Raw genomic sequence first — 27804 nt, 5'->3', positions numbered from 1 at the left:
TAGCAAGTAACCTGAGAGGTTGGGAAATGACAGGAGGCCTTTGCCAGCTGAGCAGAGGAGGCGATAGTTACAGCTGCCTTCTGACTTGTCCCCGTTATTTTACGCAGCAGCACTGTGGGATTGATCTCTGGAACAGGTTGGGCAGAGTTGACAGTGAGCACAGACAATAAGCTATTCCTGGTTCTGCTCTTTTCAGGCACCAGTGGGAGGGTCCGGATCCAAGACTCACTGTGCTCAAGATGAGTCTTTCTCTTGACTGTCTTGGACATTGTATCTAGCAGTGATGTTTCTGCTTTCCTTCAATGCTGAGAACTACCAGCACCTGACAAAAGAGCCAGCTGCAAAGAGAGCAGCAGAGAGTTTAGTGAACATGAAGCCTCCAGCATAGACCTCCCACCTCCTCCCTGCCCTATTTGGAGGTGACTTCCTTCGGAGGAGCCTTCCTGGTCCACCTCCAGAACAGAGCTAGGGTCTGTCCAGAGCATTTCTTCCCTGTCCAGCAGAGGGAGGGGGATTGCCAGGTGTTTCTCAGAGTGCATGCATGAGCCATAGTTGGGCAATTCCACCAGGACTATGGTTGCCAGCCTTCCAGGCTGGAAGTGACAGTGAAGATAAGAGTGTATTTGGGGTTGGAGCTGAAAACGTAGCTGACCTGGGCCCCTGAAGTCTCTCCTTTCCAAGGCTAACGTCATGTATATAACCAAACCTTGCACGTTGAGCTGTCTCACACTTAACGCGCTGATCTGCACGATAAAATCTATAATCCCATAAAACCTTTTTTATTTATTTTTAATCCCCTTCCCTGCCTTCCAGTTATGTGATGGGTTTGTTTCTCCCATTCAGTAGCTGAGGAGGTGCCCAGATATCTCAAAGCTGGAAGCAGAAAACCTTGTTTCTGCAAAGATGGAGGTTTTTTCTTTTTGTGGATTTTTTTTCCTCCTGATCCCACCCAGTTGTCTTCACTGTGACAATTTTTTAGTGTAATGTTGACAACTGGTGCATGCAGTGGGGAATTTCCTTAAAGAGCTCGTTCTTTTGGGGCAGCTGGCTCAGAAGGCAGATGACACCCTTGCGTTCTCTCATGGCCCCTCATGATGAAAGACACTTGCCAGCATGGTGGGTACTGGGAGTCTAGCCCAGGTGTCTTCACATTTTTGCAAGCCTTCACTCCTGGTTCCCACCAGTGATGAGTTCCTTATGTCCTGAAGGCAAACCCTATGCACCACTCCCTTGCAGAGCTTCCCATGGTTCAGTGGGAGCTCCAGCTGTGGAGCTGGATGTACTCACCCTGCAGAGAGCAGCGCAGTGTAGACTAAACCCACCCTTACCTGAGCTCAGAAGCAGCAGTAGTGTGGGTCTGCTTCACCGAGCTGAACAGTCTTCTGCACTTGATAGTAAGGCTTGTTTGGGTAATTCTCTTCTCCAGTGCAGTCTGCCGGGTGGACATCTCCAGCAGCCGGGATCTTTCAAAGCTGCCTGAAGGATTTGGATGGCCTGAAATTAAGAGAAAGGCTGTCTGAGTCCTCCTGGCTGGGCTTTGTTTGTCTCGGTCAAAAGCATGAAGAATCCTTCCTCCAGCTGAGGAGCTGTTGAAGAATGTTCTTGGCATTGAGCTGTAACAACATGTGGCTTTGAATAACCTCAAGAGTGCATCCTGTTTTTTGCTTGCTCTATTCTTCATACTACTAACCTGACTCTGTGTTTTGTTTTTGTGGTTGCTTTGCATGTTGTTCCTTCCTCTTGGCTGAGAGTCATGGGGTGGATCTTTTTCCTTTCTGTGATTCAGGTGCCTCACTCTTTCCTTTCCAGGTTCTTCCAGTTCTTTTAACATGTCAAACTCTGGAGATTTGTTCATGAGCGTGCAGTCTCTCAATGGGGATTCTTACCAAGGGGCCCAGGTTGGAGCCAACGTGCAGTCACAGGTAGGGACCCATCCGATGTACTGCCAGTGAATGCATTAGTGTTGGAGGAGCCTTTGACCGTATTGGCACTTCTCCCTCCCGTCCGAAAAGAACAAATCTCAACCAGCACAAATGAACCAACACTTAAAAAAGGCAAACGAAACCAAAAAACCAACCAACCAAAAAAAAGCAACAGCAACAACCACCCCAAGAAAAAAAATCCAAAAGAAACAAAAACTAAAACCAAACACCCAATCAAACCAACAACCATGGTCTTGAGGAGACTTGCCCACACTTTGTGAATGCATTTGGCTCTGGCTTGATAGTTGTACTAGAAGGAAAGGAGGTTTAGGAGAGCAGGCATGAACTCAAATGAAAGCACCTGAAGTTTAGGTTGTGCTTGCTTTATTCTTCCAAGGGAAGGGCGCAGATGTTTGGACTGGTATCTCGTTTTATGAGGAAGGCTTCCACTTACTCCTTTGGTGCCAAACCAGGTGTCTGCTGAAAGGCAAGAAATGTTCAAATACACAGCTAGGTTTTTTTGTTTGTTCTTTGTTTTGGGGTTTTTTTTAGATTAAAAGGCACTCTTCAACATTTCACTACCTCCCCAAAGCACAGGCACTCAATGCTACCCATGTACACACCAGCAAGACACAGCATGGGAGCTTTGAGCAGCATTACTGAAACATCAACCCATGCTTTGGGCAAAAAGAAAGAATTTAAAATAGCCACGAACTCAGATTTCCCACCTCCCATCCAATGTCCAGATGTGCCATGAGTCTATTCTCTGGCATCTAAGGCTCTGTAGTGTGTTGAGGGACAACGGGCTCTCTGACACTTCTTCACTGGGCAAGGAGAGCTCTCTAAAGCCAAGATTGCCCCAGTCACAGTGCTGGATGCAGAGCAAGCATGCCATCCATGAGCAACAAGACATGCTCACCATGCATACTACTGCAGGGGCTGGGCTGGGTGAGAGGAGGGAGAGTAATGGGGTGCCCGGAGGAGAGCTGCCAGAGTGTGTGCCATGGTAGGTATGTTGCCCTTCTGGGCTCTCCAAAATGAAGGCAGTCAGCTGACTCCAAAGATCTCCTTCCACTGCTGTAAGCTTCCCAGTGCCTGGGGCTAAAGGGTGGAAGGGGTAGGAATGTGCGTCCTTGAGGACAATGGTGCAACTGGCTGCATCAGTGTGCTCCAGGAGGTCCCACCCCACACTTGCCATGCTGTTCTCCCTCTCTGCTCTTTCTATTGAAAGACTTGGGACTGAGGAGTGCATGATGGGGCCACCAGGGCAGACAGGGGGTCGTGATGAGGGAGGCAGGAGCAGCCCTCTGGCTTGGCTCTCACTGCAAGAGCAACTGCAGTTCTCTTTGCCCTCTTTAAATATACACCATTGTTATTATTGTTATTATTAGTATTAATATTATTATTACTACTACGACTCTTTGTTTTTATCTTGCCAAAGATGAACCAAAGCATCTGTGCCCACTAACCTTTCATTCACTCTAATTTGTGTCTTTGTTGTCGTTGGTCTGTTTAGGTGGATACCCTTCGCCATGTTATCAGCCAGACAGGAGGATACAGTGATGGACTCGCAGCAAGTCAGATGTATAGTCCGCAGGGCATCAGTGTAAGAAAAAAAAAAATAGGGTTGAGTTCTTGTTTTTTGGGTGGGTTTTTTTTTTGTTTCGTTTTTGTTCTCTCACTACCAATTATTTCAAAGCCATAGGGCTCAGAATGCCACTTAGTACGACTTGTCTTTGCTTTTACGGTCACCTAGTTTATTGCTTCTGTATCGGTCACGCCAACGGCAGAGCTTTGCCCACAAAAAAAGTGGCGACCGGGCAGGCTTTGTGCAGGCAGCTGGCGTCTAGGACTGTCAGAGCTGATCAGCGTTTGCCTGGCACCTGCGGCCACACACGCTCGGCTGAGAGGAGCTGCTAAACAGGTGACACCTCGTGTAGCTGTGGTGAGGGATGTCACTGCTGATGCCCCAGTCCAGAGATGGCTTCACGTGGAGGCCAATGGCACCATCCCAGAGCTATCGTCTAAAAATAAGCCATCCCTGGCCGGCATCCGAAAGCACGGCGGCAGTGGGGTTGGTGGCAATAACGAATGAAAATAAAAGGAGGAAAAAAGCAGCCAACAAAACAACAAAGCCAACCAATGTCAACCCAAGAAAACCTCACCCAACTGGGCTGGGGGAGGATGTGAGGGGGAGGGCGGTCTCCAGAGCATCTTCTCCTTGTTCTTGGGTGCGCTGGCGGGTTCTGACTAGCATGAAAATTCGTAGCGACAAGCTGCGTCGCACAGGGGGAAATCGATCAGACACACACAAGGAGAACCCAGTGTAGATTCGGGACAGCAATCCAACTTCATTTCTCAGATCAATCGTCTGCCATCTCAGCAGCGGTGACAGCAAGCTGGGAGAAGAGGGCAGCCTGGAAAAGGAGGCTGTGAATGCCAAGTGGGTGGTGGCAGTGGTGTCCAGGGATGGCACGGAGAAGGGGGTGGCTGGCTGCTGCTGTCCCCATTGAGGAGCCTAAAGGTTGAGGTGGGATGATCTCAAACCAGGCAGGAAGGCAGTGATCCTCCAGGTGGGACGGTGGTCCTGTGGGTGAGCACCCCAGTATGATGCACCATCCAGTCCTATCACCAGGCTGGCCAAGGTTTATGCCATACGTCACCTTGCGTGTGACCATCTTCGGGCCATTGGCATGCAAGCAGCCGCTGCTGGCATAGGGAGAGGGTATAGGGAGAGGGGTGCAGTGGGATGGGGGACTGCACTCCCCTGTCCTGCGGGTGTTGGAGCTTAGTGGGTGGCTTGACGTCAGGAGGCAGAGGCAGGAGGATTTGTGAAGTAATGTAATTGAACATGTGCAGATAATTATGTCTCATTACATAAGCCCATTGCAAAAACAGTGCTTGGAAATGCCACATGAAAGAGCCTATCGTTCTGCATTAATTTCTCCATGCGCTGAATTTATTCCCTTTCTAGCTTTTTAATACTTGGAGAGTAAATGAATCGCAGGCTGATCATGATAAGAGATGATACTTTTGTATAAATTAAAATACCCCCAAGGAAAGAGGCTGAGCAGATTATAGCTGCAGTTGGCTTCGAAAATAACAGTAGGCTGGGTAAGCCAAAATTTGGGGGGGGGGGGGATAACACACGAACGACACATGAAATTGTTGCTGGGTATTACGAGGCAGGGAGGGGACAATAGAGAAAAGGACAAGAAAGAGGTAGTAAAAATTCAAAAACTGTATAGGACAAGAAGAGCTGGGCTGGTGTTTCTGGCTGTGGTAATGGAAGAACCAGTGTTACCAGCGCTGGGAATTGGTGAGCTGAGAGTGGCAGGGGCTCAGTGGCTCCTCCTGCGCTTCCCAAATGGGGATCCAGCATGGTGGCATCTGATGGCTCCTCAGGCTGGTTTTCAGGGGGGGCAGGAGCCCAAATAGGCCCAAATTATATGCTATTCAAAGAGGAGCAGGGTACCAAGTGGTCAAAGAGACAGCTCATGTTTGGGGGCGATGCCTCATTTTCCCTTAAAGGTGTAGTAGGCATGAGGAGGAAGGCAGGGAGTACAGAGCTGAATGCATAGTTTAGGGAGTATTTTGGGAGTTGTCTCTCTGTCCCCAAATGTTTTGTTTCCCCCTATCCTGACCAGCATGCTCCTGCCTGTAACTTTTATTGTCATTTAATGGTTTCTTATCCAGCTAGGTCTCTTGATGGATCCCAGTTTGTCTACTCCTCAAGTGTGGCTGTCCTCTAGGAAGTGTTGACCCTTGGCAATGTCCTAGGGAGCTGCTTAGTGCAGGCAGGGTGGCTGTCTCGTACCATACAGGGCTTCCCTGCCTCTCCCCTGAACCCGTTACTGCCAAGGAAGGGCAGCAGGATGTGGAGGAAACCTGCTAGTGACACAGAAAGCTGCCATCCCCACGTCATCTGAGCATCCCCGTGAGCTGCTGGAAGGAGATGAGCCGAAACCTAGTCAAGAGCCCTGTCACAACGATGTCTGCACAGGGCTGAGGTTAAGTCATCCCCAGAGCTCGTCAGGGCTGGGAAGTCAGCGGCAGGTTGCCCAGCTCCACCACTGCAAACCTTGGCAGGGGAGACAATGCTTGGGGTTTGCCTTCCTTGATGGAGGATGAATTTTTAAATGCATGTAAGTCATGACAGCTGAGAGCAGGAATCTACCCAAAGCCCAGTTCCCTCCGTGGCTCTGCTGCTTGACGGCTGACAGAACGCTCTGCAGGGCAAAAAGGGCTGGAGTCAGTTCTGCATCGTTAGCAAGATAATGGATGATGTCCCAGCCATCACGATCCCAGTGACCCACACTGATGCTGAGGCAGAACAAGAACAGATGCCTTCTCCTCCACAGCTGGAGACAGTGTGAGGTATCACCAGTACTGGCAAGGGACAGGGATGCACTTGGTGATGCATGGCTGATAGAGGCTGGAGACATCTTCAGGGTACCCAGCCTTGGGTAGCACTGAGAGGAAGGAGGGACCCTCCCACCTGAAAGGAAGGGGTGACTGAGGCCTGATCCAGCCCTTTTTGCAAGCTTTAAGGTTAAGGGATTTTGCACCATAAAGTGAGAGGTTTTAAGTGTCTGGTCCCTCTGCACAGAGGAGTGTCCTGCATTTGTACCCAGCTGGAGGTCCCAAGGTAAAGGTTTCAAAGCATTTAGAAGTTCAGATTCTTGTGGGTTCCAGTGGAAGCTGGATCTTTATTACCATAGTTCTCTGGAGGGACCCAACCCAAAACATCACCCTTTTCGCCACTGCCCTGTGGCTGTAAATCCACCAAGCATTTTAGTTCCCCTATCTCCCAATGAATAAAATGAGCTATAGTAATCTTAAAGAAAAACCATTTCAGAAATTTCTTTTTGGACTTTATTTAATTTGATTTATAGATTATTTAAATCTAAATGAGAGGCAGTTTCTAAAGGTCATCAGAGTACAAGGGTTTTGATTTAAAATGTTGTTGTACAGATCTGTGCCTATTTACAGAGCAGTGTCTGTGACCATGATGGTGGTGGTCAGCAGCAGGGTGTGCTGTTGAGTTTTGCATCCACTGTTGTTGATGACGATCTCTGGGCACTGGTACCTGTAAGGAGGTGAGACCTTCTCACATATGCTGAGACCCTTTTCTATTAAGCATTTGAGCCTTGAAATAAAAGTTGTCTCTTTTCCTCAGCAAGCTACAGTTCACCATCGTGATCAAGCTATGGTTCATGACCATGTTCACAATCTGCGATATGGAAGTTTTGCCTGGCAGGGCTTCACTGCCCAAGCTCCATCCATCTGGGATGCCTTGGTGTGTTCTGAAGACTGTTGCTGTGAAGCTTGGAAAGTGATGGCCAGACAAAGCTGGATTCTTTGGTGTTCAATAAGAGTTTCAGCGTGTATCATAAGGAGACCCTGATACAAGCTCTCAAAAGTGCAGAGGTCTGAAACCTCTTTGAGGCTACTGCCTGTCTGTCAGACTTGCTCATGTCTGCTGTGTTTGGGAGCTGACCTGACAACCTGCACTGTCGATGGTGGGACAAGGTTTTGGTCACAGAAGGTGGGATGGTGAGACAGACTCTGTGCACAGTGGGAGGTGCCTTTAAAAACTGGCAGAGTCATCTCCCAAGCCCATGCTGGAGGCCCAGGCAGAGAGCCGCCCAGGCAGAGAGCCATCCAGCCTTGCTGGAGGTGATCAGACTTCTGGGAGACCTCGTGGTCAGCAAAAGCAGTTGCTTCAGCCATCCATCACTGAGGCTCCATTACTTGGACAGCCACCAAGGCCTTGCCTGTGCTTTGGTACCATAATGTGACATATGAAGAGATGTCCCAGAGACCATTGCTCTGTTCCTGTCTCCTGAAGAAGTCAGCTGGATGCAGGGGCTGCTCAGAAAAGTCTGTGAGGAGGAGCAGCCTTCTCAGAAGACTCCCTCATTTTTGAAGGAGATCCCTAGCAATTTACTTCAGTCAGATCCCAATAAGACCTTTTTGCTTCAGAAGGAGGCAGAGCCTGGCTATGGATGCATCCTGAATGTGTCTTGGTCCATGCAGCAACAGAGTGAACTCCAGCAAAGGAAAGTTGAGTGTAAATGGTGCCTATATGCCCTCTGTTTTGGAAAGAGTCTTGCCTCCTCATGGAGGGCTCGTCCATACCAGAAGATAGCATTAAGATGATAAAGTCATGGCCACCCTTGGGGCCTTCCCAGGCTGGGGGAGCAGGAGAGTGTGGGATATGTGGAAGGTTTCCTGATCTAGGTCAGCTTTCCCCAACATACTCTTGGCTTCCTCCTGAATCCAACCAAGATGATAACTGACAGCATGAACTCCCACAACACATGAAGGCTGATTCCCAATCTGGAGAGTCATGGGGCTCCCCAGCACTGTGGGAGGCAGGGTGCTAAGCATCGAGGCACTGCAGTCCCTGCCTGCAAGATGCTCCCCCTCTCATTCCTTCCAGCCATGGCTGGCATGCCAAAGCCTCGCTAAAAATAGTTCAGCACAATAGGGACAGAGCCCTGCTCCGTGCGGCCCCCTCCACTCTCCCCCCTCCTGCTCGCCGTAATGACCCTGCAAACACTAAATGGCATCTGAGTGCATTAAGCAGCAAACTCTCCGGTGACATAGCAATTACAGCTCTGAAATAGATTTGGTGCGTCATGGAAGATAAGGGTTTTGAAAGTTTCTGTTGTGATTATAGCTTGTAACTCCAACAAATAACAGGCTTGGTAATAAGAGGCTGCCAGCATAGCTATTGTGGTTCTCTCTCACTGATGGCACGTAAATTGCTATTAATGTCCTAAGTGTACTTGAATATGCCAGTCTCGGGGCGGTGGAGTTGGCTCTGTGTCTCTCTTTACGTGGCCTGTCATTGTCGGGCTGATAATCTACAGTAATTGCTGCCTCTTGTAGCGGTCCAAGATGTGTAAGGATGGATATTGCATCTCACAAGTGCAGGGATGGTGGGTCAGGGCCTGGGTACAGATGGAAGCTGATGGGGGCTGTGGGCACAGTGAGCCCATGGTCTGTGCAGGTGGGGGTACCTGGGGCTCGTAATGTTTGTGTATAGTCTGTTTTCATGCTTGTACCCACAATGCAGTGGGATTTGCTAACCTGCTAACAGGCTTAGGTCATGATATCCTGTCTTCCTTGCTGTTGCTGGAACCCCATGCATGCATGGTAGAACACTCAAGTGTGTGTGCATGCCCTGCTGTGTGATGGTTTCATTCCTCAAAACATGGGTTCCAATGCCCAAACATGGGTTCCTGTGGCCAGCTCTTTCCTCCCATTTCAGCTGCCTTTCAGGCAGGCAGGAGCTGGTCAGCAGCATGGACAACCCACCAGCAAGTCCCAGACAGTTGCTCTGTGCCTTAGGGCCATGAGGCTTTTCCTACCCTTACCCCACTTCAGGGTCTGTGGGTCCCCATCTGGTGTGGCTGGTGATGGATGCCCTGTGCCAGGAGGCAATGGGACAGGCAGCTAGAGAAGACAAAGCAGCTACAGCACATTTGAACTCCAACAGCAACTGCTACTGACTTGAGCTTGGGCAGTGGTTGGAAAGGATTCATTAGCTGAGCACTGAATCAATGTCAGAGTGAGCAGAGGAGGTTGGGTGCGACATCTGCTCCTCTCTAAAGTGGATGGCAACTGTGGAGGAGCAGCTTCTGTGCACTGCCTGCAGCAGTGGAGCCCTGCAGTAGCTCTGCTCTTGAGAGATGGGAGAATTTGTCTCTGCATCTGTTTTTAGGAGAAGAAACAAGTTGTCTGCCACACTTTGCTGTACAGACCCTGGGATGGGATATAGCAGTAACACCTCCGTGGCACTGTGGCTTAGGATGCCTCAGGGAGCATGGAGGGTCAGCCCCAGGTGGCAGAAAAATGTTTCTGTTTTTCTTACAAAGTGAGGAGAGGAATGCTTTTGCATTGGAAGCAGAGATGTGGCGCAGATCCCAGAATACAACTTTCACAGTGGCAGGAGAGGTGTTTGGACAATGTCTTTCCTACAACAAGGCTTGGGAGCTGATGGCTTCCTTTGCACAGGGATCATGCAGCAGAACGGGTGCCTGGAAAGGCAGGGAAGGGGAACATGGAGCTGTGCTGGGGAACATAGCACAGTTCAGCAGTCCCTTGGGACCTGTTGTTCTTTGTGTTCATAGCACCTGTGTCCAGATAATATCTCAGGATGGTGTTTCTGGAGTGAAGTGTTTGCTATTTTCCTCCTTCCATATGGATATTTGGGGATAAAAAGACACCATACAACCAGAACTCAGAGTTTCTGCAGAAAGATGTGATTTTTAGGGGGCAGAATTTTCATGAGCACTTGCAATTTATCAAAACCTCTGTTCTCAACAGGATTGTTTCTGCCCCATCCCACTGATGGAGCTGTGTGGTCTGCAGTGGGATGGGGAAGCCAGAGGGGACAGCTTTGCCTGCTACATCAGTGGCTGCTGAGAGAGAAGCAGGAGAGTCTGAGGTCGATAGGTGGCTTGGGCAGGGTTGGATGTGCTATTGGGTGACTGACATCTCCATGTCTCCCTTCCTGCAGGCTAATGGAGGTTGGCAAGACGCTACTACCCCATCGTCGGTGACCTCCCCCACAGAAGGCCCTGGCAGCGTTCACTCTGATACCTCCAACTGATCTCCCAGCAAATTGCATCCCTGGCTGAGCCGGTCCCGGCGGGGCAGGAGGGGAGGGGGCCTCTCCTAACACCGCAGCAGTCAGACTGGAGGTGAACCCAATCAGCACACACAAGAAGATTCCTTCTCTTCTCTTCTCTTCGTCGGGATGCTTTTTTCAGCCAATCTGGACACTTCTTTATACTCTCTTCCCTTTCTTTTCTGGGTAGAAGCCGCTCCCCACCTGCCACCGCCACACCACCACTCCCTTTCCCCTCACCCCTTCCCACCGAAGGATATGTCAACAGGTAGAAGGATTTTAAGGAGGAAAAGCAAAAATCAACTGCCACCATACAAAACAACCCCAAAGCAGTGTACAGCCTCATGCTGGGCATCTTTCTGAGGAGCCACAAATGTACCTCTCTCATGTCTCACTCCTTTACTAGCAGGCAGCCTCCCTTACTCCTCCTGTCTCATGCTACCTCTCCGTAGGGAAACGCCACTGCAGCCCTGCTGCTGCCTCATCTCCAGCGGCCCTGGCCACAGCCAGCACCTCCCCTCCCTGCGCCTAGTCCTGTTTTGGTGAGCTGTCCCCCATGCACTGCTGGTGATGGGTGGGTGGACACAGCCTCTGTGCATGTAGAAGAAGTCGGCATGCTCCTCTTTGCTTCCAAAAGGTACCAGACATTCCCAGCCCTGGGTAAACTGACAGCACTTCCTGGTCCCTGCCCTGCCCTGCCATAAATCTCACTGGCTGCTGTAGACTGAATGAGCCATGAAACCCTCCATCTTCTCTGCCCACTGTTGGAGGGGAGGAGAGGAGAGAAGGAAACGAGGCAGAGGCAGGTGAGAAATGGCCGTCACTGGTTATGAAGGCTCTGAGCACCTCCACGGTGGTGTACCCTGATCAGTTTTCTCACAGCACCTAGGGAGGCTGGTGGTGGATGTATTCCTGGCAAGAAAAGTGTCACGGGTTGTTTGCGTGTGTTTCTGGGACCGTGCCGCACTGCAGAAGATGAGGAGGTGGGTTCCCCAGTGCAGGCAAGACCATGAGAGGATGGTGGCACCTGCTGCATTCCCAAAGCCCTGCCAGGCAAGCAGTGAGGGTTGGGCGGCAGGATTTAAAGGGCTTGATGTGTTGGGGTGAGCACACTGGGTGCTTTCAGTAATGGTTAAAGCAACAGCTCTGTAGGATAAGAGGTGCCCCTCTTGGGGATGTCTTTCTGATAAAGCTCCTGGTTTTATCCATTACTCTGGACAGTAGCAATCGATACCATAGGAAAACTCATGGGATTTTCTGCCCAGATTTTGTGGCCTGCTCTTTGGACAGCTGGTGGGGGCTGGAACACTCCTTCAGGCAGCTGATGCTGGGAGAAAATGGCTTTCATTGAAGAACAGGGTGAGGAGGCACCAATCTGCCCCTGGCAACGGGCTGAGCTTTGTACCATAGTGGTACTTTTGGCGACTGGTTCTTCCAGTGTGTGCAAGCAGGTTCAGCCATCTTGTGGCAAGATCCTGGGTGTCATAGGGATCACCGTGGGTACAGCATAAATAGCACCTTGTAATGGATCTGAATACCTGTTGGCCACATCTCATGCACTTGCACATCCATGCCCACCCTGCCAGTGCTGGTGCCAGCCATCTCAAGATGGGAACTGCCAGTGCAGAGCAGCCTTAAGCAGGAACCACATTAAATTACAGCTCTGCCAAAAAAAATTTCTACCCTTCTGGTGGAAAAAATGATGGTTGGCCTGCAGGCCAGAGTGGTGGTGCCCCCACAGCTCTGACATGCTGTCGCTTTGCAGCTCGGGGCCAGCAGTGTGACTCGCTTGAAGTGGAGGTGAAGCCTGCCTTTCCATGGGGAACAAGCCCAAAAGGCTTCAAAACATCTGCTCTGAAATTTGTGACCTTTCCCCAAATATGAGAGGTGCCATTTCATTAGATTTTCTCCTTCCGAGCTTGTGGGGTCAGAGTAGGATGCAAAAGATAGATGAGAAACAGCACAAGCTACCTTTTGCTTGTTTTTTGTATCTCCAGTTGAGACATTCTGTTCCTTTCAGATCTATACCCGGGGTTGGGGGCTGTGTTGCAGAGCATGGTGCAACAAGTGAGGTCTGGGGCTGCTTCCCAGCTGGGAATATCTTAAGATCAATGCGAAGCTGGTTTCTCCAAGAGGATGGTTAGGAGGTGTTGCCCATTTTCCCAAGCTGTGCACCTTCCTGCTTTCCTCCTCCCATGGCTTCCCCCACTGCAGCCTTTTCACCATTTCCAGGTTATTTTGTAGAAAAACATTCTGGCAAAGCACTTCAGGGACACAGAACTGGATCACGTCTGTTCTCTGGAGTGGCAGCAGTGCTGTACCTGCAGGAATGCCATGGTACCTCTTGGAAATCAACCGGGAACAATCCAGAACCACCTGCTGACTGGAGCCGGCCCATGCCAGGGCTGCCTTCCCCTGCCCTGCAACTGCTGCCCCTCCTGCCTGCACTCCCTGCGCACAGCACCCCTGTCGTGGGCAGGGTGCTCGCTCCTCCATGGTACTTTGCAGATCACCTCCTGAGTTCCCTGGTTGGTCCCTCCGGTTTGTGTTGGCGTAGCTGCTTGCTTGCCTTTTCCTTTGCTTTCTTTATTTTGGGGTTTTGTTTCTCCTCCCCTTTCACCCCTTCCCCCAGCCCCAAGTGTTGTGGGGTTTTTTCTCCTTTTTTATTATTTTTTTTCTGCCCAGAAAAACCTGACTTCGATACCAAAAAAAACAAAACAAAAAAAACAAAAACAAACAAAAAAAACTAACAAAAAACCTGCAGAAACAAAAAAAAAGAAAAAAAAAAGCCACAAAAAAAACTCGACGATTCTTTCAGCTTTATTAACATTTTCCATTGTTTCTTGCGATTTGTGTCTCGTTCTTTGTAGTATTGATGATAACGAACATTTGATAATGAATGTTCTTGTATATTCAGATAAAGGAGAAAAAAAAAACCAAAAACGCAGTCGGAATTTAATAGTGTTTATAATAAAAGAATAAAAAATGACCCTCTTAGCACGCAAAATTGAACAGGGGGAAGGTTCCATCCCTGTTCTTTCTGTGGCAACAAGCGCTTCATTCCTGTATAGTTTATAACATCAAACTACCTACATTCATCTTTTGTTTGTTTGTTTGTTTTTCCCATTATTTTTTCCATTTTCTCGCATTTGTGAATTAGTTCAAGAATGCTAGAAAAGTGTAGAGTTGTGCACACTCATTTCTTCTTACACAATGTTTAAAAAGTGACAGTAATTCATTTTGTAAAACTTTAAAAAGAAAAAAAATGGTTGGAATAGTGAGCATTAATAGGTACAGTCTAACCCTTTATGTTTCTTAACGTTGAGACCCAGAAATTACCTTTTTTTTGGCATTATGGGGGGGGGGAGGGGGGCTTTGATGATGATGCTGAATTTACTTTGACCTGTCTGAGACATCGGCCTTGCTGCTTCACCTGCGCTTTTGAGCTGTGCCCCAAGTGATGTGAAAAGTGATGGTGGTGTTTGGGTGGGGGAATTCTGAGACTGGCCTCTCTCCTCCAGGGGGCCCCCACTCCTTTTGATACCCAACTCAGAAGATCCTTAGGTGGTTGCTTTGGGGCTGAACTGGGGAGTTACATCTCCAGAGACGCATGTGGTCCCATGGGGTTTTGGCAAATAGATGCTGGGGGGTAATGGGGAGTCAGGTGCTGAGCTTGGAAGTGTTGAAAGGGCATGCATCCTCCCAAAATGTGCAGACAGTGGGCTTCAATGCTCTTATGCTCTGCCCTGAATCCCAGTGGTACCCAAGGGTTTGCTGCAAGAGCCCAGGATTGGAGGCACCCATCAGCCCAACCACAGCTCTTGGCTGAAAAACTAATTTGGAGCAAGGAAGGTACCAACCTCGTTTCAGTCATGGACCTTGATGGGGATGGGGTCTCATAGCCTAGCCCCAAGCCCCAGCGGCACAGGGTTGCTGGGAAAGATAAGGGACGGGACGTGGCACCCTCCCAGACATGGTGCGACAAAGCCAAAATGCCCCCCAAATATAGCCTGAAATCTCAGTGGCTGCAGAGTGGGGTTCAAGGAGAAGTGCTAAGGAAGATGCTGGTGGGCACCACTTTAGTTCTCTCTCAAAAACAGTTTCCCTGTGCCCCCTCCCAAAAAAAAACAGCTTTTCACATCACTGAACAGTTTAGGGTTTGGGGTATTATTTTTAATCCCAAGGTTTCCTGGAGTCCTTTTGTTTTCATACACCTTTATTATTATTATTATTATTATTAAGACTATGTAAATCAGACGTTGCCTGGGGGGTTGGTTCTACTGGTTTGCTTTTTTTGTTCTTGCGAAGCCCTTTCTGTCCCTTGTAAAGATGATCCAATTGTTCTGAGTTACTTTTTCTTTTCTGTTTTTTCCCCCATCTTTTTTTTTCTCTTCCTAATGGATTCCAAATATTAAAAAAAGGAAAAAAAAAAAGAAAAACCCTAAAAAAAACCCCACCTCTCTGTTCCGACCTGGTTTTGAAACTTTAAGCTTTTCTGCTTCTGTAAAGAAAAAAAAAGGCCTCTGTCTTTCTGATCCCAATTGAGACTTTTATGTTCTATGACGATACTAACAAGGTGTAGGTTTTACAGTTTCCTGATTTGTACTGGTAATGCATATTCCAAATAAATAGTTTCTTTTGTTGCAAAAAAAAAAAACAAAAAAAACTGGCTTTTTTGGGGGAGGAAAAAGAGGAACACGAGGTTCCCCCGGCTTTTCCCCATGGGGGTGCAGAGGGCAGGAAGGGTTTGGAATGCAGCGGGAGCAAAGGCAATAGCCTGATGCTTGGTCCTGCTTCTGGTGGTGTGAACCTGGGAGCTGGAGGGATGCAATTCAGGGATGATACCTGATGTGCAGCATTCCTGCTGCTCGCGGCACCTCTTCCCATGTCTCAGTTTCCCGGGCCGAGGGAAGTGAGTGCTGCTGGACACACAGATTTTCTGTGAAAAAACACATTTTCAGTCTTCCATTTTCATTGCTTATTCACTGCTTTTTTTGACTTCTTAGTGCACTTCTTTCCAAAAAAGCTGCAATGGGGATTTTTTATCACACCCAGGCATGGGGCAGGGCTGGGGAGCAGGGGAAGGGTTGGTGGCTCCTTCTGTTTCCCTGGGGGTTTTAGTTTTAAAAAAAAGAAACATTTTGAAAATATTTCTGAGCAAAACCTCATTTTACATTTAAAAATAATTTGCAATTCAAAACAGTCTGCACATGGAACAAAGGGCAGAACAGCTCTGCCGTGTTCCTGTGGTATTAGGTGAAAAAGGGGGTGGCTGTGATTCTCCAGCTCCGACTTGGAGAAAGGCAGGCAGAACCTGCCACAAATGCCTCCAACATCCCACAGGGAGCAAAGCGGAGGGAAAGAGCCCCCGGGGAGGCAGCACAGGGATGTTGGAGCTTGCCTTGAGCTGCTGCCCTGCTCCCCTCTGGATTTCTTGTCAATGATTATTCAATCTCCAGCCTGACCTTTCTCTTCTAAATAACATGGCAATATCAGCACGGGCCAGCCTCCAGCCCCAGCTGCAAATTAACTGTATCGCTCTCTGGCAGGAGACCCAAGGAGCCCCCCAGCCTCTGCGCTGCCAGACCACCCCAGGAATTATCTCTCTCCACCGGTGCTCTCCTAATACCAGTTTAAATATCATCTTGCTCCCAGCTGTTTAATTCTAATAAATGCTCATCCCAGCTCCAAAACCAGAAATGCTAAGAAGTCACACCGGGCCCAGTGAGAGCATTGCCCCAAAAAGGCAGACGGAGGGAGGCGCTGGGAGGAGGGGATACGATGCTGTTTGGGCTGGCAGCTCCTGGCACATATCCTTTGGGTGCCAGGGTGGGTTTAAGCATGCTGCACCTTTCCCAGCTAGAGTCTTTCCCCTTCCCTGCAAAAGCAGATGATTTCAAGATGGAAAAAGGGCACGTGGAACCTCCCTAGAGCATTCAGGGGTAGCTGGAGGGGTCTGGCTGGGTGTAGCATCCTTCATCCTTCCATCCCCCCTTGCTAGTTGCTTGTGGTTGAAAGAGAAACCAAACCCACAGAAACCAGACTTGATTGTGTTTTTGTTGCTATCATCTTGTTAACCCTCTCTGCATCCACATCTTTTCCTTCTCCCCCTACCATTCCCTTATCAATAGGATTTTTGTTTTTCTTATTTCCCCAAATTTGGACAATAAAGTTTGGTGAGAGCAAACCCCAGGGGCAGACTCCTGCACTTTTTCTATTTCACATTATAACATTTATATTATGATATTTTAGACAAAAAAAAAACAGGGTGGGGAAAGGCATGGCATGGACATGGACCAAGCCCTGCAGATTTTCACCACAGAAGCTTCAAAAAGCTTTTGGTGAGCAGAAACCAGCAGCTTGGTGGCAGTGCCTGGGACATTCTGAGTCCCCCCAAGCTCCCTTGGGCATGTCCTGATCCACACAATGCCTCTTGCAGCTTTTTCTCCTCATAGGCAGCTGCCAACATTCCCTGGCTCCTGCCTGCCTCCTCCCATCCAGCCCTATGCTGGGGGCTCCAGCCAAGAGACACCACCAGCCACTACCATCACTGGGGAAACCATCGGTGTACGAGGGCTGGCAAATCACACCCCAGTTATTAATAAGCCTTCCAAACTAACCGAGTGGTTGGGAGGCATTAAAGTTACTGTTTGCAGTAAAGCCCCCATCCATTCGCTGGAGAGTTTAATATACAGCAGGAAGTATCACCTATAAAGACAAGGGTTATGTTTTCCTCCAGTTCACCAGGAGTCTATAACTTACGACGCCCATAAATGTGAGTGGGTCTCACAAGTCAGCCCATCAGTCTTTGGAGTAATCCTGCTTTGTAGTAAAATGTTTTACTGTGCCTTAGAGGCAGCAGCCCCCTGCCTCCGGGGCCAGCACCATGGGAATGGTATGGAGGGGTGATGCTGCCCATTCTTTGGGCATGGTGAGTGCAGCAGCCTAAAAAAAATTAAAATAGTTAAGATTAAAAAATAAATAAAATAATAAAGAAAAGAGAAAAGAAAAGGGAGAACAGAATAACCCTGCCCACAGGCATGAGCTAATGGGAATGTGTCCTACACCTTTTAATTATTGCTAATGAGCTAGTGTTTTAATAGCGTTATAGGGGATTTGTGGTGGCCTTCTGTGCGCTGGCTGTTCAAGGTGCCAGAGTGGCAGTGCTGCCCTGGGAGTTACCCGGGAAGGGGGAACCCAGGGACAGTAGTGCAGGGGTGCTTGGTGCTGGCAGAGGAGGAGGGTGGTGAGGAAGAAGCCCAGAGGAGGGTCTGATGGATGGGTACTGGCTCGGCACAGCCACAGGTGCTGATGGCACAGAGGCAGGGCTCCACTGAGACCATGTGGAAGAAATATATGTGTAAGATTACCTCCTTGCCAGGTCCAGTGGCCACCAAAAGGCTTCGTTCACCCCCAGAATCAACCCAGTTTGCCTGCAGCTATCGCTGGCCCCAGGGCAGAGCAGCTGAGCGGGGCTGGGAGAGTCGAGCTAATTAAAAATGCAAATGAACGATGGGGCCGCTGCTGCTGTCACTTTCCGAAGGTGCAAATTACAAGGAGGGTTTGTTGGCAGGTTCTTATTCAGAGCCGCATCCCAGTCTCCCACAGCCACCGGCCTCGAAGGACGGGCAGCCCCTACCTCATCACTGCAACCACCCGACAGCTGGAACAGGTTGTGTCTTTCCTCCCCTGGAAGCAGCCTCCAGAGCAGGGAAAACGGGGTAGAAGGAAGGATGGGGGGAAATAAAGTTGATTTAAAAAAAAAAAGGAGGAAAACCAAAAAGTTTACCTGTTTTTTGGTGGGGTTTTTGTTTCTGGTTTCCTTTGTTTCATTCCCACCTCTTTGTATGAAAATGATTCTTCAAAATGAAAAAACATCAGAGGCAAATACTCACTAAAACAAATTACACAGGGACTAAGAGCAGCCTTGTCCCCTGCCAGCGGCACTGGGCATGCTTGAGCCCACACCACAAATACCTCATTTCTGCTCCATTCATCACTACATGGCTTCGTCGCATTGCCTCTAAATACTCAATATATTCTTGGAAACACTGCCCTAGCTCAACTTGTAAAATCCAAGCTGCAGTGCACCCAGCATGAAGAAACAAAAGATGGAGGTGACCCACACAGCTCTGTCCAGAGCAAGATCCTGACCAAAGCTTGTTTCCCCAGCCCTTCCAGAAACATGGGGGTTTTGCCCAATTCTCCTGGGTTTGAGGGTGATTTGGAAGCGGCCGTGGCAGGACCCACTGCAGTGATTGCTGAGAGCCACGCCAGCAATTCTCCCACTCGCTGACTCAGCTCCAGCGCAGCTCCCTCATCCTGCAGCTAATTAGGCTCCAGCCTCTCATCTTGTTAATAAGCTTCCAGTTCATTTGCATACAGAAAAAAAAGAGAGGAAAAGCAAGCAGCTCATTTTGCCTTCAACATGTGGCTAATGCTTATTAAAATATTTAACCTTTTATTATGGCACAGAAGCATCTGTTCAGACAGAGCGTGGTGCAAACAGATGCAGGCATTACGCTGCTTCTCCTGCCTGCCAGCCTCTCCCAGGCAGTGCCCAGCACAAGACTCTAGCACTGTAAGGAACACCCTATGGAGGGTCCCCACCAGTGTCAGCCAGTGCAGAGCTATTGCAAGCCCCTAGGGCAATGGGAAGATGCCACAAAACACAGGGAACTTCAGCTCCTGAACCCTGTGTCCATGATCAGCAGCATTCCTGAGCCTGACTGTGGCATTAGGTGGTTAATGCCATTGAGCTGCCTCAAAATTCATCATTTGAGCTATTACCTTTCAGAGCTAAATAAAAAAGGCCCAACTACCAAGATTTTGCTCCTATCAAGACCTCTGTCCTCTCAAGACCCCTCCTCTCCTATTTGGACCTCTCTCAGGGTGAGAACCCCTCTCCAGGAGCTGTATTTCAGCAGCAGCCACCCCAGGCACTGGTCATGCACACCCAGGTGTCCCCTGGAAGGTAGCACCACCCCTGGGACCAAGCCCAGCTTTGTAGGCATGAGCAGGAGTGAAGGAGAAGCTGCTGCCCCAGCTGCAGCCATGCAGGTTATTTGATGATGATTAATTAACCCGGGACTAAGGTCTGTGAGGGAAGTGGGAAGCACTGCCTGGAGCCTGGCCACCATGGGGCTGTGCTGCAACAAGGGCAAACGGCCACCACTGCTGCCAGCTGCCCAGTGCCAAGCACGGGTCTTCAATAAATCGCCTGTGCTTCCAGCATGGATGGGCTAGTGGAAGAGTCAGCTGTGCAAAAGGGCTAGCGGCTACACAGCTGTGACTTCTGTACAAAATAGAAGACATAAAATAATCATCTATATAATGTATTTATGTGCATACATGTGTAGGTAGAAGTGACTTGGTAGTGTGCTACCTCCCAGGACCTATAAACCCCCTGAGATTTGTAATCCTGGTGAGCACAAGCAATGCATTTAATGCTTGGAAAAACAGGAGGGAACTGCAGTGAAATAGTACACACACCCAAACACCTCCCAAGGTGAACTTGGGCCACTTTAAAGGCAGACCTAAAACCCAGCTAGGCAGTAATTTTTCCTTGTTTACAGGCGGCTTCTCACCATGGCATGAGGGTGCCCTCGGGTACCTTCACTCCTGGGGCAAGAGGCAGTACAAGGACATCACCCTCCAGTCCCAGAGCTCTGACCTGTGCTGGTATTTCAGGCTAGGGCTACAAGCAGCAGATCCTGACCCACTCTCTCACACTAATGGCCCTGGCTCGCTCCCCCAGGATGTTGGTGCTGTTACCTTAGCCTTGATCCCTAGTTATTATAAGCAGGTTCCTGGCTAATCACCGGCTGCCAGGCAGGGGCTGGAAAACGTTGTTTTGCAGGGCTGTATCCAAACTCCAGCACTGTACTGGGTACTGGCACCTCGCAGCAGCTAAGCGCCAACAACAACCTCGCCTCTGCCTCCTTTCAGAAACCTGAAATCTTGACATCTGCTGGAAGGGATAAAAAATCCACCGAGGCCAGGGGCTGCAGAGCAGCTTTTGAAGCTGATAGCGGCTGAAGGCTTGTGGGGAGCATCCCGGGAGGCTCCTGCTGCGCAGGGCCAGGTGGAGGGGTGCCTGCAGGCATACCTGTCTGGGGCGATCAGGGCTTCGGCCTGTCTGCTGCATGTCCTCTGAAGGTCATCAGGGCGGTCCCTGTCCTCAGGCTTTCTCCCGGCTGTGCAGACGCTGCCTTTTGTTGGGAGGTAATAGCTGGTGTGTGACTGCAGCAATAACTCTTCCTCCCGCGCCCCGCTCCTCGGTGGGATGGATGCAGCCAGGGCTGCTTCTCCAGCAGGTTGATCTGTGTGCCCCAGCACTGTGACCATCTCACCTGGCTTTCTGCAAGCCATTCCTGATGATGGAGGGCAGGGAGATGCTGCCCCATCCTGCTGGAGTAATGATGGGGGGAGAGATGCTGGGCCAAACAGCAGCACAGTGGGAAGCAGCTGGAAATTGGACCACTGAGCCAAATACAAACCAGGACCATGCTAGAACTGCTGTGAAACAAAGGAGCAGCATGTGTCCTTCTGCAGCCCTTGGGGAAGAGGGCATCAGGAAAGAGCACCTTGCTTCCAGTGCAGCACAGTTTGTGAACAACCTGTCCTGTTGGCAGTATCCAAAAAAGCAACCCCACAATATTGTACCACTTAACCTCTTGCACTGGTGAGATGGGGTCTCATCCACATCTTCCCTTCAACTCTTGGTAGGTGCCAAGCCTGGGCACAGCAGCAGCCCAACCAGGGCACAGGAGGGTCCAGATGACCAAAGGGACAGGTTGGTACCCCCGTTGCTGACACAGGAGCTGTGCATTCAAGATCCCCCTTCATGTTCTGGTTTATCATACTTGGGTATGTGCCCTTTGGCACAGAAGACAGCAGAGACCACTGGTTTAACAGCACCACCAGCATGGGCCTTTCCAAACCCTGCTGGTGTGAAGCTTCAAAGGCAAGGCTTCAAAATCTTTCCCAGGTGTTCTAAGGGGGCCAGGACAATCAGCTCAGGCACTGCCTGCATTGTTCCTCATGTGGCAGGACCATTTCTTGGCCACAAAACCCCATTAGCACTGCCATCACCCCTATGCTGGGCACCTGCATTTCCAGCAGCAGCCCTGACCCTTGGCAGTGGGATGTTCCCTCTCTCTCTGCCCTTTGATCCCCGCTGCCACTGACAGCTTCCCGGAGGATGTTTTGTTGATGGTGTCATCCTTGACCATTAGCTTTTCACGCATGACTATAATGTGACATCTCTGATGTGGTGCTGCCAGCAGCCAACAACTTCGGAGAGCAATTAAAGCTGAATGACTCACTGTGGGCGAGAGCATCTTTGGCCACACATCTACATCTCCTTCCCAGCTTCAGCCCCAGCCCCACACCAACCCCTGTCGCTAAATTGTCCCAAAATGCTCTTTCCCCACCTTTTGGGTCAAGATAGCCATAGGGAAGGATACGCAAGATGGGTTCAGCAGGTCTGGACCCATGATCAGCACCAGCAGAAGGTGACCCATCCCCGGGTACAGGGTCTTAGAGGCATCCCAGCTCTGTCTCTGGGACCATCCTGACCTGGTGGGCTTGATCAAGATCTCCCCTGCTCCCTTCCATGATCTTAAGAGCAGGGAGGCCAAGGTGGTGGGGTTTCTATGCTATTAGCTGCTGGGATGAACGGTAATTAGTTTTCAATTTCCATAAAGTACTCCATTGACAGAAAGATTAGTTAAACCTGATCACAGCTGTGGAGGATCGCTCAGAAATTGGGAAAGGGGGAGGAGGGGAGAGGGAGCAGGTAACAGGGAAGGATGGAAAAGGGAGACCACACAGCACCAACAAGCCTCAAGGGGAGAAGGCAGCAGGACTCCACTGGCTGCCCACATGCTATGTGAGGGATATAGATATGTGATGAGAGGAGGGGAAAAATTAAATCCAGGGATATTTCTGGGGTCAGACGCCATGGAAATGTGTATTGCTCTGCCAGGTCTTTCCTGAGCCCACCTATTGCCCCATGAGCCAGCAGGGGAGGCTGAGCCATCCCACTCAGCAACAGCACCCATGGCAAACAGAGCCCCCAGGCTCTATGGATGGGGCAATTGAGTTCTGATGCTTTTGTGCATTTTGTACCAAGCCCCCCTCTGAATTAGCACCTCCCCCCTTACCTCAAGTGAGCCGGTGCAGGGAGTGCTGTGGATCTGCCACGTGACAGCATGGAAGTGAATTGCAAATGACATTTCATTAACAGCTTGAATAAAGCTGTTTTCCCTGTTTCCCGCTATGCCCAAAAGCAACAGTCATCTTTTGCACAAAGTGCTCTTCAAACCCCAACCCAGTCAAGCTGGGGAGCACATGTGCAGGCAGTGTTGCCCCCCACATCCTCTCCCTGTCAGGGCATGGCTTTTGCGACAGAGCAATGGCAAGGAAAATAGTGGCAGAAAAGGGGCAGATGCCCAAGGAGGGGTGTCCATGCCCCAGAGCAGAGCAGGAGAATGCCCAAATGATTTTGGAGCAGGTTGTTTCTCCCAAAGGGCAGGAAGACAGACTCTCCTTGGGAAAGGTGTTCAATGCTAGGGGTGGCCCAGCAAAGTGCGGTGGAGGAGCAGTCATGTGCTATTGGATTGCACACCCAGGACACTCAGCACCTTTCTGATGACAGAGCCTAGCACAGTGGAGTGGGAATGTCGGGGCATCGGCAAACCCAGCCAGGACTGCAGCATCCCTCTTCTCCACTGCAAGAGGGTTGAGGAGGGAGCTCAATGGGAAGCAGCAAGCACCAGCAGTTCCCAGGCTGCAGATTCCAGGCTGCATGGCCCTTCACTGGGGCCTGCCCCGCTGTCCAGGGGGTGTCGGGTGATAGGAGGAAGGGAGGGATGGGACTGCTGTGCCCTCAGAGAGCGCTGGGCACAGCTGGGCACTGTGCGGCGTCCCTGCCGCGGCCCCTTCCAAAGCCAGCTGAGACCCCGGGCGCCTGCTTGGCATGCTGTGGCGGGGGGAGCGCTCCCACACCCAGCACCTTATAGCGTCCGCCCAAAGCACCCCCAAAGCACCCTGTGATGGGCATCCCTGAAGCCACAAGAGTGAATTTCCCCCCATGCGGCTGCACGGACCCCACTCTGCTCCCCATGAGGCCAGGCGGGGGCCAGAGCCCCTGTCAGGGAGAGCAACTCTCGTCCCCGCTCCCACTTTTGACGTTATTCAGCTGGACAGAGGGATGTCTGGGCGAATCATTTTCAACGCTCTTCCATATTCATAATGGGCTAAATATAGGGGAGCAAAGTGGGACCTGGCGGGCAAAGTCCCCCCGTGGTCAGAGCCAATGACTTCTCCACCGAGATGAAATGCCGGCGTCAGCCCCTCTGCGGCCCCGGGGGCACAGGGAGCTGCACCTCGCCAGCCCCCCGACCAAAGCGCAGTTGTTCGGGGCTTTTTTCTTTAGCTCCCGGTGGCCAAATTCAAAATCATGTTTTCAGCCAGTTGAGGGAGTCAGCGGAGCAGCCCGGGAGGGGGTCTGCTGGCCCTGGCACCCCCCATCCCCCTGGTTCTCTTCTTCATTAAGCGAGAAGGTTAATGATTTCAATTAGGGAGAAGGCAAGCAGCTAAATGAGTATAAATAAAGCTTTTTCTGAGCAGTGGCAGGGGATGGGCAGGAAGGGTGTGGGGGGAGCAGGGGAGCAGGGGCTCACGGGACTGTTGTGGGGATCCCATGGGGAAACACCCGCAGCAGGAGAAAGCACTGTCCCTCCTGCTGAGCCAGGCCCTTCACCAGCCCCAGGCTGATGTGCTTACCAAAGATACTAATAAAGTGATGACTTTTGCCCCACGCCTCCCCTCCTGCCATTCCCTAAGGAATAAAATCTCCATCAATGTGACCCTGGCTTTCCTCCAGCCCCAGCAAAGCCACATTCACTCACTGGCCCCAGTGGTCCCAAGCCATGCCTGTGGCTTGGCTCATGACGAAAAAAAAATACCATGAAAAGCTAAAACCAGCCCCATGTAATGGAAATTGGTACCAAATCCCTGCGGATTGCCAGGGTCCTCGCAGTTCTTCCAAAACTGGCACTTACTGTACACAATAAAAACCGTGAATAATATCAAGCCCAACAAATAGTATTTGCAGTATTGTGGATAAGTTCTAAATAAAGTTTATTCACCAGTAAATCCGCTGGTCTCCCTCACCAAGGTGTCCCTACCTGTTCACAGTAAGGAGTGGAAAGGCAAGCCCTGGGCAGAGCATCCCAGAAGGGCTTGCTTGGCAGGAGTCCTGGGGGCTGCCCCTCCTTGTCACCACCTTGTTAAACACCTCCATCAGTTTTCTGGTTCAACAGCAGCTCCCATGCTGGGTTTTTCTGGCAGGTACCCACCAGCCTGTGGCATCTGTTCAGTGCGATGGCTTCTGGAGACAGAGGGAAAGCCCAGGATGCCAAGGTGTGCAGCTAAGTCCTAGGCAGAGTCACACACAGGGATACAGTTGTGGGAAGCAAGTTTAATTTCTTGTCCTGCTGTGAGCTTGTAATTCAGTGTGAGACAAAGTGGGAAAAAAACATGGAAGGGATTTCTGTTCTGGGGTTTGAATTAACATATTTTTGGGCATCTGGTGTTCGAATAATAAAGCATGTCCCTTCCAGCACAAATAGATCAGCTCCTGCTTTGGGTTGGCTTAGCAGAAATTTGGAGCTTATGCTTAATATGAGCAGTTTCACTGAATGCAAAGCTAGAAAGGTACAGGAGGTTGTATGTACACGTGTGTGTCTCCTTCATGCCACCACAAAGAAACACAGGCACAAATGGCCAAACCTGCTACAAACAGCCTGTCAGTCCCTTGACATGTTCACTGCAGGTAGGCATGCTGGTGTCTCAGGGGCCGCAGGGCACCTCTGCCTTCTTTAACTCAACCAGCATTCACCAGCAGTTGATGGCTCCTGGTTTGGAGGTGAGAAAAAAACTTGGATTTGGCTTACCAGTGAGGATGCAGAGGGGCTGTCAGGCTGGCACTGGCCACTGGGGCATTTGCAGGGCTGCAGAACAGAGGTGTCAGGAGGACGGTGGCTCTGCCTGGCTGCTTCAAAGACAAGTTGTGCCCTCTGTGTCCTACAGCTCATTTTCCCCTTGTGAGAAACTCAGCAGTATCTTTTCCCTGAAAAAAAACATATTCTGTGACTCATGGAAAAGGTAAGGAAAAGCACAGCCCCCACACTTGAACAGACATGTGGCTATTTTAGTATGAGGCAATAAATAAACCTGGTAGAGGTTTTTCAAGATTTCATTCATTTTTGATAGAGAGAAATTACTTCTTTTCTCCATAAGTATATATAAAACATTCTCACTGGGAATCTGGGAGTTCACTAGTGCAATTTCCAGGTCCCCTAGCTTCACCCCATGGCACCCAAAATGCCTTTTAGCATCCCAGCAGTGGGAACCAAGGGCTTAAGTGAGAAAAACTTGCATTAGAAATCAACCATGACAAAGTTTCCAGCAGTATGATGGAAGAAGAAAGCTAAGCGCCCTAAAAGCCCCAACCCTGGGAGGATTTATTTTAATTAGGTTGATTCATTTATAGCATGCAGTCTTTAAAAATAAGCATTTTAAGCCAATCCACTGATTTCAGAAAGGCTGAGCTCGGCAGCATGGGGTGACTGTGCCTGTCTCCTCTTTTAACTGTAAAACACAAAGATATCTCAAGAGGCTCAGTAAAAGCAGCTCTTTTCTCCACTGCCCTTCTCAGCACTGGCCACAGCACAGCAGAGTCCTGAAACTCAGCCCTGGACCTCCAAAATGCCTTTCAGTTCACCTTTGAGATACATTTAGTAACTCACCTTAATATTGATGCCCTCCATACACATCACTGTGGAAGGACTCTCGGCCTTGGCCAGGATAATTATATGTTCAATATTAACAGTCTTCATCTGTCAAGCCTCACCTGCATATGTCTGTCCTCACCCTGTGGGGCTGGGCGGGCGCTCCACTATCCCCAGATGCCACCCATCAGGCCTCGGCAAGCCCTCTGGAGGAGAAGCCAAGGATGGGTTTGATATCATCTTCCAGCACTGGTTTAGAGGTTTGAAGTGTAAGAAGGTGACAGCCCCATTCAGAAAGGCTTCTGACTCATTAGCTTCCTCCTGCCTGAGGGACCAGAGAAGCGCCAAGGTGGCTGCTGGCTTTGGCCAAACCAAACAAGACCTGATGACCAGTACACCTGACCAAAAAGGATGATGCTGCTAAGGACCTGCAGCTATATCTCAAGGGGCATCAGGAAAAGACAAAGAACCCTTCTTCATGTGGCATGCTGCAGGCTTGGGAGACTTCTGAGGAGCTACAGATGGCCCCAGTCATGAAACCCTGATTTAGTCTTCCTCCCGTACGTTCAGTTCCATGAAACCTCATTTGTTTTGAGATGTATGGGCTAAGCCCATGCAAGGACTGGGCAATGTGGTGGCTACATTGGGATGGAGGGAGGGCTCTCCCTCCATCCCATGTGTGAGTTCCTCATGTTGCACAGAACTGTACCAGTGACCTTGTCCAGGGAAGTCACACCATCACCGTCATCAGAGCACAGTGGCACAAGAATCCCCTGTGCCAGCCAGGACCCCGACTCATTGTAGAGGGTCCAGGGCAGGCTCAGGGTGGGGGATTGCAGTCTGCAGCACAGCAGTCTCCACGGGGATGGCAAAGAGAGATAAAAAGTCCTTTTTCTAGTAAATCCTTTATGCTATTAGGGCCTTTTCCTCTGGGTAAGCATGAAGCCTGCCTCTTTCTAGGCTATTATTAAAAGTCAGGGCTAAAATCCCTTTGGGAGTGAAGAAGGCAGATAATCCCTGCTCCTCCTGACCTTCTTTCCCTCCTTGCATTGCAAGGTTACTGCAGCTCCCCAGAAATAGCTGCTCTACATGAGACACTCTTTCTCTTCCAGAAAAAAAAAAAAAAAAAAAAAAGGGAAAGAAAGAAAAAAAGGAAAAGATATTTCCACCCCAGAATACCTTCAACCAGAGGGGTCCCTGTGGCTGGAACCAACTGCCCCCCCATCCAGCCTGGGGGGTTATTCCTTGCCTCTCCATAAACAGCAGCTACAGAGTCAGCTGGCAATATACTTCTTAAACATGATGGAGGGGCAAAAGGAGGGGTGGGCGGTGGGAAATAAGGGGGAAAAATTGCCTTAAACCACCAAACTTCTATCCTATTGCCCCTCTGCAGAATAAAGAGCTAAAAGCAGTTTACTCTTCTCCAGAGTGGCAGTCATCT

General features: G+C 50.0%; 1 protein-coding gene across 3 annotated transcripts in view; it reads left to right on the top strand.

The window, feature by feature from the left end:
- Positions 1–15229, top strand: part of PBX1 (PBX homeobox 1) — a 132776-nt gene extending 117547 nt beyond the window's left edge. The window contains exons 7-9 of one of the 3 annotated variants that reach the window (XM_005147070.4): positions 1810–1922; positions 3439–3528; positions 10453–15229. In XM_005147070.4, the coding sequence (XP_005147127.4) occupies positions 1810–1922; positions 3439–3528; positions 10453–10545 (296 nt within the window). In that variant the 3' untranslated portion in view covers positions 10546–15229. The remainder of the gene's footprint in view (positions 1–1809; positions 1923–3438; positions 3529–10452) is intronic. The other 2 variants (XM_034063584.1, XM_034063585.1) reach the window with 2 other exon arrangements.
- The last annotated feature ends 12575 nt before the right edge of the window (positions 15230–27804 follow it).

The sequence above is a fragment of the Melopsittacus undulatus genome, chromosome 6, assembly GCF_012275295.1.
Source record: "Melopsittacus undulatus isolate bMelUnd1 chromosome 6, bMelUnd1.mat.Z, whole genome shotgun sequence".
Taxonomy (NCBI): Eukaryota; Metazoa; Chordata; class Aves; order Psittaciformes; family Psittaculidae; genus Melopsittacus; species Melopsittacus undulatus.
Note: the sequence above shows the minus strand (reverse complement) of the source record. Positions and strands in the feature narration are given on the sequence as shown.